Source organism: Equus caballus, chromosome 6, assembly GCF_041296265.1.
Source record: "Equus caballus isolate H_3958 breed thoroughbred chromosome 6, TB-T2T, whole genome shotgun sequence".
Lineage (NCBI taxonomy): Eukaryota > Metazoa > Chordata > Mammalia > Perissodactyla > Equidae > Equus > Equus caballus.
In genome coordinates, this window is record NC_091689.1 from 86634371 (window position 1) to 86655031 (window position 20661).

The window sequence follows — 20661 nt, forward strand, 5'->3', positions numbered from 1 at the left end:
ACAGCAAATGTTATCTATACAATATTCTACTGACCAGGTTTCCTTTTCAAAGTATTAATTTTAAATTTTGTCTTTCCTCAAACAGCACCATCTAATCTTTAATTAATTTTGTATCATCATCAATCCTAATATATCTCTCTTGATATAAGTAAAAGTCAGAAAATATCTTGTCTCTAAAACACGTAGTGTTAGTGGCCAGAATTTTGCTGGTCTTTTAAAAAGCACAGCAAAACACTACAAGATCTTTGGAGGACATTTTCTTAACACACTTGAAACTACTGATAGGTCACTAGGAAGACTAGACTGGATTAAGAGACTACATTTAAATTTTAAGTCTCTGAGAATATGGAGTATCTATGTTCTTTTTATAAATAATCACCTTTTTCCCTAATTTATTACAAAAATGCATATTTACTGTAGAAATTTAAAAAACTTAGACAAGCAAAAAGTCGCTTAAAATTCCACCAACCAGAGAAAATGAGTATCAACAATTTAGTATATATCCTTCTAATCTTTTTTCCCCATCCATACATTTTTGTTACTAAAATAGGACCATACTGCTAATATAATTTTATGTTTTTCCCACTTAATATCTTTCTCACAAATATTCTTCAAAATCATTTTTAACATCTGCATGGTCTTCTACTATACTCTGGTACACATTTATTTAACCAAATCTCTATTGTATATTACATTGTTTCCAGTTATTGATTATAAATAACCCTGTGATAATCCTTGTGGCTAAGTCTTTAAGCATATCCAAGATTATTTCCTTGTAAATTCCTAAAAGTAAGATTGTTGAGGTAAAAGATTCTCTGGCTTCTCTTTTACCACTCACACTAGGCAGTATAACACTGAACAGGTACAGAACAATTACATGCTAATTTGAGACACCAGAATAAGTAAGCAAGGCACTAGAAAATTCTCTGAAGACATCCAAGAAAAGGAAAACAAACGTGGGCACTTCCTCTTATTCTCATTAACTTCAGTACCTTCTCTAAATTGCCCAGGAAGGCTTAAGTATCATTTTACGTAAAGCAAAGAGGTGAATGTTATAACCTCTAAAAGGCTTCTAGAGCTAACAAGTTTACCTTAATTTGGAGAAATGAAAACTGTTGTGACAGAAAAGTAAGAATATAAAGATAACTTTCTCTGAAGAATCTGTATTCTTACCTTTTGATGGAACTGAAGAAATCCCAAATCTGTAGAAAGAAAAACAAGCTAAATTTTAGGAAGTTGTTCACACTCCTGGTTGTCTGTCTCCGTGTCAAGTGTACATATGGCACTTCTTGCTTGTGATCTCAGGCCTTGCAATCATTAGCTAATTCTAACAACTCCATGAAAGAGGTTGAGTTTACTCTTTTTCTCACCAAGAGTCCAGAGAATAAGCTAAAAGGAAGCCTTATCAGAACTGGGAGTAGCAGTTAATTCCTGACTTTTACCTATTACAAAAACCCTGCTTCATAATAAAACCCAATCCATAGCTACGACATCTAAATTAGCAGAGACATTCTGAATAGAGCCAACGGAGTGTTTCTTTTCAGCAAGGCCTCTATTCTATTTAAAATCAACAATTATAGTTAAAATCTAGGATCACATCCCCATACCCTCATACTATCACTATCTCAGGTCTAAAAGGCTGGGGACACTCACCTAGCTGCCCGGGCAGCTTTCTTACTCTCCAAGCTCACAGGTACATTGAATCGTTCAGCTCTCTTCTGCATTCTCTAAGTGATAACGGACAAAAGAAGGGGAAGAGAAAAATTCAATTTCTGGTTTCCTTCTTTTAAAGGAAAATTTGTTTGAGGTGTGTATCTTTAGAACATCAGGAGTAATTTCTTAAGGTCTAAATTGAGAATACTGACAATCCTAGAGGATATCAGTTTGTATCCATCCTAGGGCTTAACTCAACAACCCTTTCCAGAAAGCAAACACAAAAAGACTATTATTACATTCATGTCCTCAAAAACAAAAGGAAAGGAATAAAATAAAACCCACATTCTGCACGAAGCCAAGAAGACAAAAGCTGTGTTTGGTTGACCTTTGAAAAGGGATCAAAGGAACAGCTTGGTTCCAACACTAGTGGTACTCTTTTAGTCAGAAATGAGGCAGCATTGTCCTATACCATCTCTACTTGAAAAGAACACAGATCTCAACTGGAACCTAGTTTCTGAGATCACGAGACAAAATCCAGTGAAATTTTAATTTCACCAGCTACTGAGAAGTAACTTAAGAGTGACATCCCCCCTTGTTACTTTTCATCTCTTTCAAGGTACAATCCTCCCAAACTCTTAACTTTAGTTTGTAAGCATCTTAGAAAGTTACCATGAAGACATAATACTATACACAAAAAGACTAGGGCTTCAAAGGTGACTATGCCAGCCCAAACATTTTCCCAAATATAACTGGTGGAAAAATATGTCAAAAAGGGCACAAAGGGTGAAGTGGTGTACCCACAGCATGACTAATAATAATGTACAACTGAAATTTCACCAGGTTGTAAACTATCATAATCTTAATTAAAAAAAAAATGCTAAACAAAAAAAAAAGTGTCAAAAGATTTTTGTGACCAAAATCTGTCAATACTAATTTTCTGCCTATGAGTTAATTTTTAAAGTGATGGTACAGACAGAAATAAAGAGCAAGAAACAGAGAGATACATGTAGAGATTGCTCTTCTACTGTGGAGTAGAATACCTACCTCAGTCTGCGGTATTTCAGATGTAATTTTTACCACTTTCTTCTCTGCTGCCCTAGAAAAGAGATTTTAAAAATCAGAAAACTAATATTCTGAACTAAAACCTTCAAATTCTATAAGAATTCACCTGAATCATGTCCTCTGTCCCATCTCCCTGTCTCACCCCTTAGTCCAAAAACACATGAAGCCCATTAGAACTTCAGTTCCCTGAACTGTCATCTATTGATAAAAGTTCAAATAGACTAACTTACTTTGCCAAAGCATAAGAAAGTAATCAGGAAAGACGTCTGGTTACATATATTGGGGCTGAAGGGAAATACTCAAAGGACACCAGAAACCATTTCATTTACTTTTAGGAACTTTAAATTTATTTCTGGACTAATGACTATTCCTCCAACCCTCATTTAAATACCAGCTCTCAACTTTCATCACAACAACAACTAATGAGTGCTCTACAGCTCTGGTTTTCTTCTTTTACAAATCTCTTACTTCTCCCATGGGGACTGTAGCTCCAGCTGGAATAGTCAAAGTGGGACAAATAAAAATGCCGAAGGGCATAGGAAGAAAAAAGGCTAAGGAAAGTTTGAATTAGGAAAACATGGTAAGTTACTAGTCAAAAGGTTTAAGGGAAAACAAAAGAGGGGGGACCATAGTGGCGGGAGGCAAAGTTCGGAAGTACCCAGAATAAATGGAAGGGCATTAACCCTCCACCAAACAGCTCCCATAAAACTGTGGGTCATAACCAGTCTCATTAAGGTCCCTCATTTAGAGACATGGGCGGCTTTTGTTCCAATATCCCGGACACTTTTCCCATTTGATGCCCTGAAAGGTAGTAATGGTTTAATGGCATTTTCAGAGGAAGCAATTCTGGAACAGGAACTTACTTCTCTCCTCCATCCTTTTGTTGGAGGTCCTTGGACTGACAGATAAGCAATGGGTGCCCCCTGCTGACCGTAACTAAGACTTACAATATTTAACTGCCTTGGCTGGGGAAAATTTGAAAAAAAAAAAAAAAAAAATCAAACTCTAAACAGAGGTATATTTTTGGAGAACATCAAGCCAAAGATTAAGCAAGAGGATCTCCTTTTGAATATTCAAAGGACCTAAACTAGCCCCGAATATTCTGACTTTTAAAGAAATTTCTGAATTCTTCCCACTTCCAGGTCATCCTTCCTTCCCCAACCCTCTCTTGTCTTGTTCTAGCAGAAAGGGTCACTGAAGTTTAATGTTTTAACTGAAGTCCAATGTTTTAACTGAAGTCCAATGCCATTAAGAAAGCAGTCCTCTCTACCAACCTCAGGTTAATAATTTCCTCCACATTCCCATCCTGAAGCACCATCATTGCAGTAAACCTCAGGGCAGAAACGGAACCCCAGAGAGGAAGTTTCCTTCTGTTATGTTCCAACTCCCTCAGGCACAATTAAGCTCAACTAATAAGTAACACATTCTGGGAGTAATGAGAAATTTCTCTCCTATCCATAGTCACATGCAAAACATTCTCCAAACTATAAGGACCCAGAATCTCTGTATATACTTGAGTCTAACTACTAACTATCCCTCTAAAAAGCAGAATCACCACCCCCACACACTTTCAATTTCCTTGTTTAGAAATTCATTAATAAAATTAAAGTCCTTTAACCAAGAGAATTACAGATTTTATAAATTCTAAGGATAATGAACTTCTACACATTTTCAAACTTCATTAATTTTAACCCACACAAGCCAATTATCACTGTATTTATCTGATCTTCCTTCTTGCCCCAGAATTCCCCAAAACATCTTTATTTTAAAGTTATCCCATAAGCCATTTTCTCAAAGCATGTAAACCTCCTATGACGAAGATAACTAAAGAGCTTTAGAAAGCAGCAATATTTGACAAAATCTAATGAAACATTACATGCATATCCCCTGTAATGTATCAAATCCATTACTAGGAATTTATCTTATGGACAAACCCGCATAAGTATAAAAACAGTTGCATAAGGACATACAGCACTGTAGTTTTTGCTATTATGAAGAATCTAAATGTCCATCAACAGGAGACTGGTGAAATTATTGTTCATCCATAGAATAAAGTACTATTAGCTGCTAGAAAGAGTGAGGTTCTAATTTGATAACTATCAAATCTGGGTGATGGGTAGATGGAGGTCTATCATCTCATAACTTCTGTATATACATGCGATTTCCCATGATAACAATCTAAAAAGAGACCCACCACTTACTGGGATAATTCTTCTTATTTCATAGGGGTGAGGTGAGGATTAAATGAGAATACACGCAAAACACTTAGAACTTTGCCTAGTACATAAGTAACAGTTAAATAAGGACATTATTATATGATGATATAGAAAGATCTCCAGATATGAAAAAACACAAGAAACCAACAATATGAATAGTGCGTGGACGTATATATCTATATACACATAAACACACACATCATATAAAATAGTCCAAAAGAGTATATTGAAAACCTCTGGGAAATCAGATGGGGGTGGACAAAGGGGAATTAAATTCTCAATTTATATACTCCTGTATGTACTGTTTCACTTTTTACCAGTACATATATTGTCTTTTATAACTAAGTACATTAATACAGCTATGAGGAACAAAAATGCTAAAAAGGACTACACTGTTCTTAATGTGCTGAAGTACAAGACAGCCAGACATTTGTGGAAAAACCCCAAATAAAAGATGTTTATGATCAACCTTGCAGGATGGTTTAAATAAATCAAGATCTAGTTTCCACTCTTGTACTTTGTCCTCTCCTCCTCCACTGTAAATCAAAAAGGAATAGAGAATACAGTGATACCCGAGAGAGACATAACCTTTGCTAGCACCCTCCTCCTGAGAATCTGTATGATTCTCTATACAGACAGACACTCATCTACTTATGGTGGCACAACCAAGGCTAGAAGAATGAAACTTTGTGCTTGAAGTCTCCTGGTCCTAATTATCTATTACTAACCCAGAGACAAACTACTTTGCTTCACTACAACCATGTACTTGGAATGAAGTAGACACTTTTGAAAATGTATGATCTAATGGGAAATGAAAAACCCAATGGGAATGTATTAAGAGGTAAACGGAGTGAAACATTAAACCCCCCAAAAGCCTAGAACTGTCTGCTCTCTATTCAGATTATAAAAAAGGAATAGTTGTTACCACAACTAGAAGGACCCACAACTAAAATATACAACTACGTACTGGCAGGGATTTGGGGAGAAAAAGCAGAAAAAATAAAAAATTTTAAAAAGGGATAGTTACACAAATGTTGGAGAGGTTGTGGAGAAAAAGGAAGCCTCATACACTGCTGGTAGGAATGCAAACTGGTGCAGCCACTATGGAAAACAGTATGGAGATTTCTCAAAAAATTAAAAAAAGAAATACCATATGACCCAGCCATCCCACTACTGGGTATCTATCCAAAGAACTTGAAATCAGCAATTCCAAAAGTCTCATGCACCCCTATGTTCACTGCAGCATTATTTACAATAGCCAAGACGTGGAAGCAACCTAAGTGCCCATCAACTGATGAGTGGATAAAGAAGATGTGGTATATATATACAATGGAATACTACTCAGCCATAAAAAAGGATAAAATCATCCCATTAACAACAACATGGATGGAGCTTGAGGGTATTATGTTAAGTGAAATAAGCCAGATAGAGAAAGACAGTCTCTGTATGACTCCACTCATATGTGGAAGCTAAACATGTAGACAAAGAGAACAGATGAGTGGCTACCAGGGGAAAGGGGGCGTAGGGGAGGGCACAAAGGGTGAAGTGGTACACCTACAACACGACTGACAAACAATAACGTACAACTGAAATTTCTCAAGGTTGTAAACTATCATAACCTCAATAAAAAAATTTTTTAAAAAAGGGATAGTTACACATCAACAGTTTTTTCAGGGGGTTCTTCCTCTTTGACAGGCAGTTCTATGGGCTTTGGTTCTTCTTCCTAAAACCAATGAAACAAGATGGTTAACATAAATCAAGAGTAAACACCCATCAAGAATTATTTGAGAACTCCAAAATGAATCGGGTCTTTCAGAACCTTCATTCCCCCTCTATACTCCCCTAACAAGTTAGCATTTAGCCCTCTAACGACTGATGTTAAGTAATGTGGCCAAGGTAGCGGCACATTGCCAGGCCAATGACAAATCTTACTCTCTCCAACTCACCTCTGTTTCATCTCCCAGTACATCTTCTTCATTTGCCTCCTCTTCAGCTAAAGAATATTAAAATATTCAGGTCAAGCCCTGCTACAACACCATCGTGATCACTGTACTTAGGCTAAAATTATCATCAGTGTGCTTTCCCAAAGTAAAATTCAATCATGAAGGGAGAACTGATGTTCATAAAATTTGCTCCATATGGAGAAGATAAAAGCATATTCTCTACCTAACATGAATGCAAAGTTGAACTCCAGTTGGACTGAAGAACTGAATGTGATGAGGTCGAACTATAACATTAAAAAAAGCAATGTGGGAGAGTATCTTTAAGATTTAGTGGTGGTTAAGGATTTCTAAAAAAACCCAGAAGCCAAAGAAATATGCAAAGTATTGCAGATTTTTCAAAACTAAGGAAGGACAACATGGAAAAAGAGAAAAATGACAAAGATGATACCTGTGTCTGAAACCAATAAGGGAATAGTTACTAGAATATAAAAGAACATAACATAGAATATAAAAGAAATGCCTGCAATCTAACAAGCAAATGATGGGAACCCCAAGAGAAAAATGGGCAAAGGAGAAACCCAAAGAACCATGAATATAAGAAATGTTTAAACTTTTTAATAATTAGAGGAATGTAAACTGAAACTAACAGATTGGCAAAAATTAAGCCACTTGATAGGATAATGCCAAGTTCAGGTTTGTGGAGGAGATACAAGAACCCTCACATACTGATGACGAATGTATAAGTTATAGGGCAATTCTGGAAAACAATTTGGCAATGCTTAGTCACAGTAAGTATACATTTATGAATAGATGTTAATTAGAAATCCCATTCCTGGGCATATACCCCAGAAAGACTCACATAGGAATAGAAGGGAACATGAAAAAAGTAATTCAGGAGGCAATATAGGTGTCTGTCACTGAGTGAATTAATTAAATGTGGTAGAGTCCATGTATCATAAAATATTATGCAGAAATTGGAATCAATAAACTAGATAACCACACAGCCACAGGCCACACGAATACATCTTTAAAAACAGATTGTGGGCCAGCACGGTGGCACAGCAGTTATTCGCACGTTCGGCTTCGGCTGCCCTGGGTTCGCTGGGTCGGATCCCAAGTGTGGACCTACGCACTGCTTATCAAGTCACGCTGTGGTAGACATCCCATATATAAAAGAGAGGAAGATGGGCACAAATGTTGGCTCAGGGCCAATCTTCCTCAGCAAAAAGAGGAGGATTAGCAGTCGATGTTAGCTCAGGGCTAATCTTCCTCAAAAACCCAAAACAAAAAACCCAAAACAAAAAACCCAACATAGTACTTAGAGAAAAAAGTGAGAAATAAAATAAGGCTATTGCCTCATTGACAAGTATATAAAAATACTGTACATGAAACAACACTATATGGTTTACAAGGACAAAGACAAAAAATGTATATCACATTACAATGGTTGCCTGAGGGAGTCGGGGTGGAAAGAATGGGAATAATAGGGAATAAACAAATAAAAATTTAGAGAGGGGACCTGTACAACCTGGGATGATAGTATGCCTCAAATGAAGTTGTGCTTGTTTTCTTTTTAAAAAGGCAAAATTAAAGACTGTCTAAGCTAGGAGAGACCAGAGATTACCCAGGTTTATGGATTTCAAGGGTGGAGACACTTGTCTCATTTCATAGATCAGAACAGACACTTAGCCATGTAAACAGTGACTGTCGAAAGTTACCTAGTAAATTTCTGGCATAAGAGGAAGAATTAGAATTCAAATCTTCCAATTTTCAGTTTAATGATAGCTGTTTTATCATACTTCCTTTTAACTAATTTCTTGAAATGAAATTGTGTCTTAAAGTAAAGGGGACAGAGTATTTCTTTGCATTATAACCACTGTTTCGGATGACCAAGAGTTTTCTTGGTACAGTTAATTAGGAGCTTACATCACCAACAACCTAAAGGAAAAGAATATTTCATCTGGCAGAGCCTAAAAATTAATCCCCTCACTCACATCGCTCTTTGCCTCCACAAAGCACTCACCATGCTCTTCAAGATATGCCTGGAGCCTGTTGATGAGATCTTGTTTTATTCCCTTGGTCTCCAAACCACGAGCAAGACACTCCTGCTTTAGTTCGGCAAGCTGAGAAAAAAGAATAAAGCTTTTCTTCAGTTAACAGAATGAACCTTGTGGGGGAAAATAAGAGATAGTTCTCCCAAGGAAGAAAAAGAAAAGAAAGTTCAATCCCAAACTACTCTTAATCCCACCAAACCTCTAGGTCCTCAAAGATGGTCCACTGCCCCCTAACGATATTCAATATGCAAGAGGACTGTTCTAACAGATAGTGAAAAACAAACATCCTATTTTAGTAAAATTCTGATTTATTCATGCAACTATTTATTATTACAATTCTTTAGATATTTCTGAGGGGAAAAAAGGGTTTTTTTCTTCTCCTGAAAAATTACTTTACCAGCTGGTATAAGCAAAGAATGAATCTTTAAGTAGAAATTCCAATTATCTAAAAGAAGATTCTTCTTAATATCTATTTTCCCAGATCCTTTACTACAATCTACCATATACGTGCAAACAAGTCTGACCTAGAATCAGGTGATGTGTTGGCTAGCTTAATGTCAACAGTGAATCAATGAAAGGATCTATGTCAAAATGGAAAAAAAAACATCTAATGGCATGCCAGAGAGTTCTCTTGAAGATTTTCTTTCTTTCTTTTTTTGAGGAAGATTAGCCCTGAGCTAACATCTGCTGCCAATCCTCCTCTTTTTGCTAAGGAAGACTGGCCCTGAGCTAACGTCTGTGCCCATCTTCCTCTACTTTATATGTGGGACACCCGCTACAGCATGGCTTGACAAGCAGTGCAAAGGTGTGCACTCATGATCTGAACTGGTGAACCCCGGGGCTGCCGCAGCGCAACATGCGCACTTATTGCGCACTTAACCACTACACCACTGGGCTGGCTCCCTATTGAAGACTTTTAAACCAGCAATTTGACTAAAGATATAACAGAGATGTTTATCAACTTTGCAGATAATACAAGGAGGAAGAATTGATAGATTACTGACAGAACTAATGGGGAGGGGGGCAGCGATGCTCTTCAGGGAGAACAATGAGCCAAAATGAAGATTCAATTCAGAAAGAATAAAGTGTATGTATAAAGTTCTACACTTATATTCAAAACAAATTATTCAAAAACCAGATGAGAAGATGTGGCTCAAGAGTAACTCAAAGGATAAAGACCTCAGGGTTTTTGATGATTACAAGTACAAAGAGGGCTAACAGTATGATTTGCCACCAAAGTAATTCTAGTTTATGGGTAACTGAAAAATAGAATCTATATTAAATGATGTAATAGTCTTACTGGGCTCTATTAGATTCTTATTTTAAGAAGCATAACGACACGCTGATCCAAGGAAAAGAGGCAGGGAAAAAAATGCTCCAGAAATCCTATATGCAGACCAATACACAAGTAGATGTTTGGCCTGAAAGAATACCAGTTTTGAAGTACAGATCTAAGACCACCCAGTAGAAGTTAGAAAGCATATTCCTATAGAAGAAAGAACTTTACAACTTTTAAGGGAATATGCTGGGCATCTCTAGAAGGTTTTCAATCAAGGGAGGATTTGGAAATGGAGAGGAGAGCTTTTCTTCCTCCACAATGATTGGGCAGATGGGGCATTGAGTGAGTGGGGCAGGCAGGAAGGGATACTGTGTGGAGAAGTGTCCTGCTCAACAAGCCAACAGCACCCTCTACTGAGAAACATGCTAAGTAAACCCACTAAAAGTATGGAGTGGCTGCACAGCATAACATGGCCTCTTAAGTCAGACTACCTGGGTTCAAATTCCAGCTTAACCATTTACAGCTGTGTAACTTTGGGTGAGTAACTTAACCTCTCTGTGCCTCAGTTTCCCTTGAAATGGGGATAATGCAACAGCACCTATAGCATAGCATTGTTATGAAGATTAAGCCAGCAAATATTTGTAAAGCATTTAGAATAGTACTTGGCAGCTAGTCAGCACTTTATAAGTGTTAGATACTGACACTGCATCAAGGATTAGACACAAGATTAGACAGAATCATTTCTTCTCATATTTCTGAATTTCACAAATCAATAAACTTTAAAGAGGTAGGCTGACAGGGTTGCTGACTTTTTACAATATTCCAACCAGGTCATGGACTGACGCTTTTGTAAAAAAAAAAAATAAAAACCAGTCACTAGAAAAATGATGATGCACTTGGATGAAGCAGTGATGTCAAACTGCTATAGGTTTCTAAAAGCTTACTCAATTTTTTTTACTTATCTCATCGCTAACCAGTAACAAACAGATGGTTCATGGACCAGCACATGCCTGCAGACCATACCTTGAATAGTAGTAATCTAGAATCTAGACTCTAAGTGATCCTAAGGTCTATTTCTTAAGTAAGAATCTCAATCTTTCCCACGTTGGCACTTTATTTTCTTTCAGCTTCCTGGAGAACAAGTCTTTTGATTTCAGTGACACTTTAAAAACTTCTCTTGGTTTGTTATAAAAGTATTATGTTCACTGTAGAATAGTTTAAAAATTCTGAAAAATATAGAGGAAAATAAGTCTTTTCTAACCCCAGTACTTAGAGATCACCTAACATTTTAAACATATCATTTGTAGTATGTGTATATGTATATATGTGGGGGGGGGGGGGTTTGGAGGGTGTTGGTTGTTTCTTTACAAAGCACTATAGCTGCTTTATTTCCTGTAATTCCTAATCTTCCCTCAGAAGCTTCCATTCCTCCACCCCCCCCCCCCCCCCGCCCCGATCCCTTGGGTTTAAGCAACATCTTTTGGTAAATATTCAGGCAATTCAAAGTTCAACTCTAATAGAGTTGTTCCTCCCTTCTCCAAAATTGTGCCTAGGTATAGGCAAAAGTTTACAAAAATTTCCAGATAACAGGAAAATGGACAGCCAGTGACAGTTTTTGCATAGGATGCTGATCTAGTATGGTCTGATCTAGACTTGGAGCTGACTGACTGGTACAATTGGTTGTTTAGTGTGGAGAGCACCCATCACTGCTGACCACTGACCTAGCCATTGCCTCTGGTCACTGAAATCTCAGCCCCCACAGGCTCCAGTCCCTAACCTCAGGGCTCTGGCTCATTCAGCAGTCTTCTCAGTACCTACACATCCCCTCTCTGGTCAAATGAGAATGTCACACACAGTTTTTATATATTGTTGTACTACTTCAGGTATTATATTGTGGGTTCTGCTCATATACTTGAACATTACTTCAAAAGGGAAATAGATGAGTAAAAACAAAAAATAGCTGAAAATGAAGTCATTTCTTTTCCCACATTTCATTTCGGTACAATTACGTTAATAGAACAAAAACCTTTCAAAGCCTGAAATAAGAACTAACTTATAATATCAAATTTTACCCCTTTTTATATGCATTTGACTTTAAAATATTTTAAAAGAACATATTGATTAAGTGATTGATTGATTTTAAAGTCTGTTTTTTAATTTTTTTTTTCCTTCTTCTTCTTCTCCCCAAAGCCACCCAGTACATAGTTGTATAGTCTAGTTGTAGATCCTTCTGGTTGTGCTGTGTGGGACGCCGCCTCAGCATGGCTTGATGAGCAGTGCTAGGTCTGCACCCAGGATCTGAACTGGCGAAACCCCGGGCCGCCAAAGCGGAATGCACAAACTTTACCACTCAGCCACGGGGCCAGCCCCCTAAAAGAACATATTTAAAAAAAGCAAGGTACATTGTGTGAATTATATCTCCATAAGGCTATTTAAAAAAACTAAATTATAGAACATTGTATACAGAATACTAACATTAATGTAAAAAATAATACGCACATGCACACATATACTCCACCTCATATGATGTATATACACAAGATGCCTAGACAAGAAATAGATAAATTGATACTTATCTGTTACTGGTTGAATCTGGGAAGCAGCAGCTTGTTGAGGAGAAGTGTAGGAGGGAAACTTTTTACCATACACCCTTTGGTACCTTTAGAACTGTGAACTTGTGCATGAATTACCTATTCAAAAATTAATTCTAAAAATCTTATTTTTCAGTATCAATAAGGCATTTTCTATTCTACCCATCCAACCTACAGAGAAAAGACAGATCAGTTGACCACAGAATACATTTGACATTAATCAGTCATTGCCTTATGATTTCTTCTAGTTTACTAATCTTGAATTTTGATTCATCTGTTATCTCTCGATCTGGTCAGTAAACTCATTTGAGAGCAGAGACGTTTTAACTCTTTATAACATTTCATACAATAGGAACTCAAATTCATTTTCATGTACTAATACATGCCAGGCAAAGGGCTAAGTACTTGGAAGTACTTTCCTTACAACTCATTTAATCCTTACAACAAGCTTATGTGGTTGGTATTATACCACCATTTTATAAATTAAGAAGATGAGGGCTAAAGAGATTCAATAATTTGCTTAAAAAAATCCACAGCTAGAAAATAGTAGAGCCAATATGCCAGCTCAGGTCTCTCTAAGCCCAATCTTAAATACCAAGGTGCTGACACTGCTCTCATGCGCCCCCCCCCCGCCCCCGACAAAGTAGTCAAGTGTGAAAATTTAAGTCAGAACATGTCATTCTTCTATTCAAAAATCCATCACTGGTTTCCTCTCTCATCAAGGGTAAAAGCCGGAGTCCTAATGATCACCTATAAAGTCCTCCTATAACACTTTGCACAAGGCTCACTCCTTCACCTCCTTAACGTCTTTGCTTAAACATCACCTTCTCGATGAGGCCTTCCCTAGTCACTCTATTTAAAATTACAATGTCCTTCTTCCCACTGTACTCCCTATCCCCCTTCCTCTTTTTCGCCATAGACCTTACCACTATTTGACATACTATAAAGCTTATTTACTTATTGTGCCTTCCCCCAGTAAAGTATAAGCTCCATGACAGTAAGAATTTTGTCTGCTTTGTTCACTGCTGTATCCCCAGCACCTATGGTAGCTGGCACATGGTAAGCATTCCATAAATATTTTTTTAAAAAGTCTCAAACCTTTATTATTAGCTCTCAGCTCTTGAGCAGGAAACCCACATTTCCAACTGACTACTACATCTCTCCAAGAGCCTGTCTCAAAGACACTTAAGCCCAAAACTGAACTTAATCTTCTCTCCTGCACAAAACTGGCTTCTCCTCTTCCTCCCAACCTAGACCAAAGGTATCACTACTTAAATCTTGCAGTCATCTTTTATTCCTCCCACATCCAACTGATCTATAAATACTTACAATTCTATATCCCAAATTTCTTTCAAATTCATTCTCATTCTAACAACCACTATATTATTTCAGGTCTTACTAAGTTTATTCACTTGACAAATAACTATTGAGTACTCATTGCGTGTCAAGCATTATCTTACATACAGGGAAACAATCATAAGCAAAACAAAGAGTTCCTGACCACATGAAACTTACAATCTAGTAGGGAAACAAGGTAATCACTAATTATATACATAATGTTTAACTGACTAAAAAAATACAGAGTCCTATAAAAGTGCTCTGACCATGTGCGTAGATAGGGAGAACCTATCCCACTGAAGGGTTTCTTGGGTACGTGATGTTTGACTGATACCTGAAGGGCAACTAGTAGTTAGGTAGACAAAGGTGTGGAAGATGGAGGTAGGAGGAGCACTGTAGCTAAAAGCACGTGTTAAAAGTTCTGGATTCTGAAGTAAGGAGAGGCAGTAGTACATAGCAATTAAGAAAATGAATTCTGGAGACAGACTGCCCAGATCCGAGCCACCCCTTAGCTGTGCTACTTAGAGCAAGTTACTCAGTTAATCTCTCTGAGATTCTGTTTTTCTCATTTTGAAATGGGGATAATAGAGCCATCTTATAGGGTTACTGTGAGAATTAAATCAGTTAATGTATGTAAATAGCTTTGACCAGTGCTTGCCACATAGTAAATGCTATCTAAGTGTCAGCAATTAATGAACACAGCCATTCTAAGGAACGAAATAAAATAAAGCCACTGTGGTTGGACTGTGAGAAACTAAGCTGAAGAGATTGGCAGGGATATAACTAAAAGGTTTTAAGCAGGGGAGTGACCACTACAATAAAAATCTAACTGGTGAAATCTCTCCCTCTCCAGACCCCATCCTCTGCACGGCCAGAAGAAGAAAAACTGATCATGCCAGCTCCCCCTTTCAGATTTCCAAAGGCGCCCCACCTCCTGCCTACATGACAAACACTGAATGCCTTACACAACTTAGAAGCCCCTTTTCAATATCACTCCAATCTCTCTTTATAGTCACACAGTTCGCCCACTTTCCTTTCTGATCTTCAACCACTTACATATACGCACTTTATGCTTCGATATTACAAATGTCTCACTGTTCTCAACAGTGTGACACTAGTACACCCCTGTGGCTCTCTCCTCTGCAGTAGTCCCTTTTGGCACCATTGACTGGAGATCTGGCACTATTACAGTTCAAGGCATCTTCACCCACAATTCAGTCTCTTTCCAACTGTGTTAGAATAACTGCATTTCTACAGAATCATCAGAAATTTGCAGTTGATGTGGACTTATGTATCAATTCAAATAGACGATATTTTTCCTTCCTACTTCAAAGTTTGTTCCTTTCCTCTGAGAACCCTACTAATGCCAATTCTCTTTGTAAGAATGGAAAGACTTTTTTTAAAAAAAGATAAAACCCTAAGTCAACCCCAAACTCAGGATCACTCCATCAAGATCAACAGTGGAACTAAACGTTAACTGTCCTAAAAGTCAAAATTAAAGGCATGGGTTCTTAACCAGAGGTCTACGGACGCCTCAGAGTTACAAGGTAGTTTTATGAAGCCCCTCAAATCACATGCAAAGTATGTGTAAAGGCCTTTTTCTGGGGAGAGGGTCCATACCTTTCATGAGAGTTTCAAAGATATCTGTGACCTCCAAAAGGTTAAGAAGTGCTCTAGAGAAAAAGCAAAGACAAGCAAAAGTGATTAAAAGAGTGAATCCTCTTCAGGCTGTCAGGAGTGCCTCATGCTCTCTCAGTCTATAACACCTGAAATCAGGTCAAGGGACATTATCCAATCAAAATCAAATTTAAGGGGCCGGCCCCATGGCTAAGTGGTTAAGCTTGCACGCTGCACTGTGGCGGCCAGGGGTGTTGGCCAGTTCCAATCCTGGGCACAGACCTAGCACTGCTCATCAAGCCATGCTGTGGGGGCCTCCCATATAGAACTAGAAGGACTTACAACTAGGATATGGAACTGTGTACTGGGGGACTTTGAGGAGGGAAAAAAAAAAGAGGAAGATTGGCAACCAATGTTAGCTCAGGGCCAATCTTCCTCACACACACACACATAAAAACAAATACAGACCTGACAAATACAGATTTCATGGAAGGAGGAACTCCACAAACCAACACAAAATCCATAAATGTAAGTCACAAGACTGGTGACTTACCTCAGGAGTTTCAAAAATGGGATTAATTGGAAGAAAACATTAGATCTTCTACTCATATTTCCTTATTCATTCAAAAATTCCTTTTATGTATATCTTTTATAAAATAGACAACAAGATGGCAGTACATAATTTATGTAAGTACCATACATATAATGGAGGTGACTGCTCAGGTTTTTTTACTTATTGTGATATTAAGAGACTACTGATGTAATCTACACATTTCAGTACAACTAACTTAACAGGAACTCCAAGATAACACAAAAACCCACTAGCATAATTTAGAATCCAAGAGTAAGAAATCTATCAGCTTTCACAGAAAGGCTAATTGGTGTCAACCAATAAGTGACTAAAAGGATCTCTCCCTACACGTTTTTTTTTAAGCTCATCAAGCTCCAAAGGATCAGTTTTCGGATTAGGCTAAAACAGCCTGGTTTGTCCAAGGTCGCCAGAACGATGTGACCAAAACATGACCAAAACATGCGATGGGAAAACTACTTGTGAAACCACAAATAAACAACTAATCAAGATATTCTCTTAATTCACCCTAAAAGAAACTAGTTTTCTCTTCCAGGAGAATAAGTATCTAAATGTGAGAAAGCTACCAAGATTCTCAAAAGACACAACTTACAACGGCTTCTGTGGTTAAGAGTGTCACCCAGTGGAGACACCAACAGATGCAGGGTCCGTGCGCGAAATGAAACGGGACAGAGAGAACCCTAACCTTGGCAATGTTTTTCCAAACTATCCCAGCTCTGGGCGAGTTGTCTGTCTGGCAGGGGGCGCGGCGGGGGAGGCCGGCGGACGGAGAACCGCGTGAGAGAAAAACTCTGCCGTCGGCGGGATGCGTGCCTCTCCTAACTCTAAGGGCTCCGAAACCCAGGCTTCCACGCGGAGGCCTATCTTCCGAGGCCTCTCCTCAGGTTTCAAAGTTCGCCCCGGGGGCGCAACCCCGCCTGAAAAAAGGAGCGGAAGCATTTTCTGGATCACGTTTGAGACTCACAGAGATAGAAAACACAAAGGTGCCATCGTGTGCTAACGGGAATCCCAGCTTCGGACAGCAGACAGGAAAGCATCAAGCCGGGGAAGAAAATGGGGCGCTGGGTCCGGCGTGGGGCAAAGAGGAGGGGACCACTGACGTAATGCAGCTCCGACGAGAAACGAGGACGGAGGATAACAGGTTGAAGGCACTTGCACCACCCGGTGGGGAAAGGTGACGGACGACACGAAGAAAGGAGCCGGAATAACAAGACACTGCCGTGAGGAGAAATGGGGAATTAGGGAAGGCGGATGGGAAAAATGGGAGGCACAAAATAAAAGAACTACGGCGGGAGCCGGAAAACGCAGTGAGAAAGCCCGGAAAGAGAACACGGAGGAAAAGGCGCAAGCCACCGGCGGAATTCCGTCCCCGGAGAGCCCAGCCCAGCCCTTCCCCCTTCCCGCTACCTTCAGCTTGTGGAGCTCCACCGTCTCCGCCGCCATCTTGTTACCCCTCCACTCCGCCGGGCCCCCACCGCTGCCTCCGCCTCCAGGAGCTCCCGCCGGGGCGCGGCCAGCCACGGCCGACCAATCGCTGCCACTCTTACTCCCACCTCAGGCCATCAACTCTCCCCATTAGCCAACAGCTGGCGTCGCTCTCACTCCTCTAAGCAGCTCTCCCCACCTCTCTCAGAAGGTGGGACAGAGAGAAGGGCGGGTTCTGCACCTTCCGAACGACGGAAGTGGCGGCCAATTGTGCGTCTCCATCGGAGACCGCCAGCCAATGGGTGGCGGCAGCGCTGATTCTGCTCCACCAATCGGGACAGCGCAGATAGACAAGGGCGGCTGCTTCCTGGAGACCACAGGTGTGAAAGCGAGCGCCGCGCCCCAGGCTGGAAGGGCTTCTGTACCTGGCAGGTAGGGGCTGCCGGGAGGCTGGAAAGGGGCGCCGAGAAAAACGATGGGAGGCACAGGGGGCGGGGGCGAGGAGCGGCGGCGAACTAAATACCGAGAGAGGCGCTGAAGAGACCCCTGAGGGGAGCCGACGAACGAGAGAGGGAAGCTGGGAGGTGTACGGGGCGGGTTCAGCACTAGGGTTTAGGGAATTTTAGGTAGAGAGGGGCGGGCGAGAGCGGCTTCCTAACTAGGCATCATCAACTTTAGAGCTAGCACGATTTTAAAGGGCCAAGTTCGGACGACCAGAGCCGCCGCTGGAGTCGGGGCTAGGGCTCCATCTCTCGCGACACTGAGCTCAGGTCCCTTCCTATCCAAAAGCCTTGGTCAAATTCTTGCAGCGCCCAGGCTTTCTCGACAGAAGGAATTGGGACGCTGGCTGCTTGCTTACATGCCAAGGGGATGACACAGGAGGGGCAAGCCCCAGAGGAAAAGGTGGGGATTAGAAGTAGCTTTATCCCTGCGCCCCTCCTCAGTGGTTCCTTGATTGTGTCCTATGACCCTCTTCTGCAATTCTGGGTGTATGTAACCTCTCATGATTCCTTATTAACTTTTTCAGGAAAGTAAAGTGAGATACTTCTGTTTCTTTTGCTCCTTGAAGCAGGTGCCCCAAGCTTAGGCTTTTCCTTCAAGTTACAGTTGAAGTGTAAAGATCAGAGTAAAAGTTACCATTGTCTCTCTAAAATGCAGAGAGGACTCTTGCCGTTTAAGTTTTTTCCCCAAGTCTTCAGTTTTTCCTTTGTGCATGATGGGGGAGTTCTTTCATTCCAATAGAGTTCAAGGGATTTTGGTCATTCAGAAGACAGTTTCGGGAACAAACTCAAAGAGGGGGTGAGAGGAAACTGAGTTGGACTCCTGCCTGAACCCCCACTGTGGTAGGATGAATGTGGGGGTGGCACACAGCGAAGTAAACCCCAACACTCGAGTGATGAATAGCCGGGGCATCTGGCTGGCGTACACCATCTTGGTAGGACTGCTGCATGTGGTTCTACTCAGCATCCCTTTCTTCAGCATTCCTGTTGTCTGGACCCTGACCAACGTCATCCATAACTTGGTGAGCACTAAACCATGCCCTTATACCCACCCTAGGCCTTTCCCAACCAAAAACAATAAAACTGTCAATTACTTGGGGATTTATGTCTTCCTTTTGGGATCTTAGCATAATTCTTTGGCTGAAGGACTACCTTCTGCCCCCTTCCCTCCTCCCAGGCTATGTATGTCTTCCTACATACGGTGAAAGGGACACCCTTTGAAACCCCTGACCAAGGAAAGGCTCGGCTACTGACATACTGGGAACAGATGGACTACGGGCTCCAGTTTACCTCTTCCCGCAAATTCCTCAGCATCTCTCCTATTATACTGTGAGTCCAGGGGGAGATATGGGAGATGCTCCAAGAGCCAGGTATAAAGGCCCACAGGGAAGCTTTAGAAAAGCAGACTACTCAGACCCTTTGAAGATACTGTGGTATGCATTCCTTGCTGCTTCCGTGGTGGTAGGGGAATGCAGAAGGGCCTAAGAAAAGATAAAATGCCAAGTAAAACCAAGTAATTTTACACTTCCAAAAGAAGTGAATAAAGGTAGAACTGATGTAAATCTGTGAAAACTGACTGTGGGGAGTGGAAGCAAAGAGCACGCTCATACAGGCTGAAACTGCTTCAGCTGTCATTTGCCCATGTCATTAACAGTTAAAAAACACACAAACTAACTTATAAATCTCCAGTTAAAGGTGCTATCTGATCATCTCCCCAACCCCAAAGTAAATACTGTTACTGGAGCTGGAATATTTCAGATATCCTAGGACTACACGCAGTAAAACTGGTCATTTAAAATAGAAAAAGTCACTGGAAAGGCATGAATATGGATAGGGAAGGCCAACTTCACTCAACATATTTCTTCTCTCCACAGCTACCTCCTGGCCAGCTTCTACACCAAGTATGATGCTGTTCACTTCCTCATCAACACAGCCTCATTGCTCAGCGTACTGCTGCCTAAGTTGCCCCAGTTCCACGGGGTTCGTCTCTTTGGCATCAACAAATACTGAGGGATGGGGCTGGGGACGACGTTGGGAACAAAGGGCTACAACATCCTTCCCTTCTCCATGCTGTCTTCTCTATCTCGAAAGCCTGAGAACTATACAACCTTTCACAAACTCCCAGGAAGAGAAAAGATTAGAATAAAGCAGCTCCCTGGGCCCAGCCCTGCTAGGAACAGGTTTCTTTGAATCAGGAAAGACAGGTGAGGTAAGAGCCAAATCATTCTCATCTGCAGCAGGAAGCCATGTTTGGGCAGCTTGTTTGGTGATTAAGTTTTTCCATAGCTTCCACCCCCACCACCTTCCAGCTCTATTTTGCTGTGTATTTTCCTTATAATAAAGATCATTTTTTTTCAGATATGGCTACAATTTGGTCAGCAGAAGGGTAGG

General features: G+C 40.2%; 2 protein-coding genes across 5 annotated transcripts in view; one reads left to right on the forward strand and one right to left on the reverse strand.

The window, feature by feature from the left end:
* SARNP (SAP domain containing ribonucleoprotein) overlaps positions 1 to 17807 on the reverse strand; it is a 41339-nt gene extending 23532 nt beyond the window's left edge. Inside the window, exons 1-7 of the mRNA NM_001309411.1 lie at positions 17753 to 17807; positions 8901 to 9000; positions 6881 to 6927; positions 6590 to 6657; positions 2701 to 2752; positions 1654 to 1727; positions 1174 to 1202 (exon numbers count right to left, since the gene is read on the reverse strand). Coding sequence (NP_001296340.1) covers positions 1174 to 1202; positions 1654 to 1727; positions 2701 to 2752; positions 6590 to 6657; positions 6881 to 6927; positions 8901 to 9000; positions 17753 to 17788 — 406 coding nt within the window. The 5' untranslated portion in view covers positions 17789 to 17807. The remainder of the gene's footprint in view (positions 1 to 1173; positions 1203 to 1653; positions 1728 to 2700; positions 2753 to 6589; positions 6658 to 6880; positions 6928 to 8900; positions 9001 to 17752) is intronic.
* A 121-nt stretch (positions 17808 to 17928) lies between these two features.
* ORMDL2 (ORMDL sphingolipid biosynthesis regulator 2) lies at positions 17929 to 20627 on the forward strand. Of its 4 annotated transcripts, XM_014740876.3 has the most exons (5): positions 18110 to 18202; positions 18580 to 18673; positions 19118 to 19292; positions 19448 to 19599; positions 20145 to 20627. In XM_014740876.3, exons 3-5 carry the CDS (start codon positions 19119 to 19121, stop codon positions 20278 to 20280), a joined length of 462 nt encoding a protein of 153 aa, XP_014596362.1. In that variant the 5' UTR covers positions 18110 to 18202; positions 18580 to 18673; position 19118; the 3' UTR covers positions 20281 to 20627. The 4 variants fall into 4 exon arrangements, with proteins under 4 accessions (XP_001504831.4, XP_014596362.1, XP_070126388.1 ...); XM_001504781.7 differs by lacking the exon at positions 18580 to 18673 and having other exon boundaries at positions 17929 to 18202; XM_070270287.1 differs by lacking the exon at positions 18580 to 18673 and having other exon boundaries at positions 18119 to 18202; positions 18798 to 19292.
* Positions 20628 to 20661: the final 34 nt, after the last annotated feature.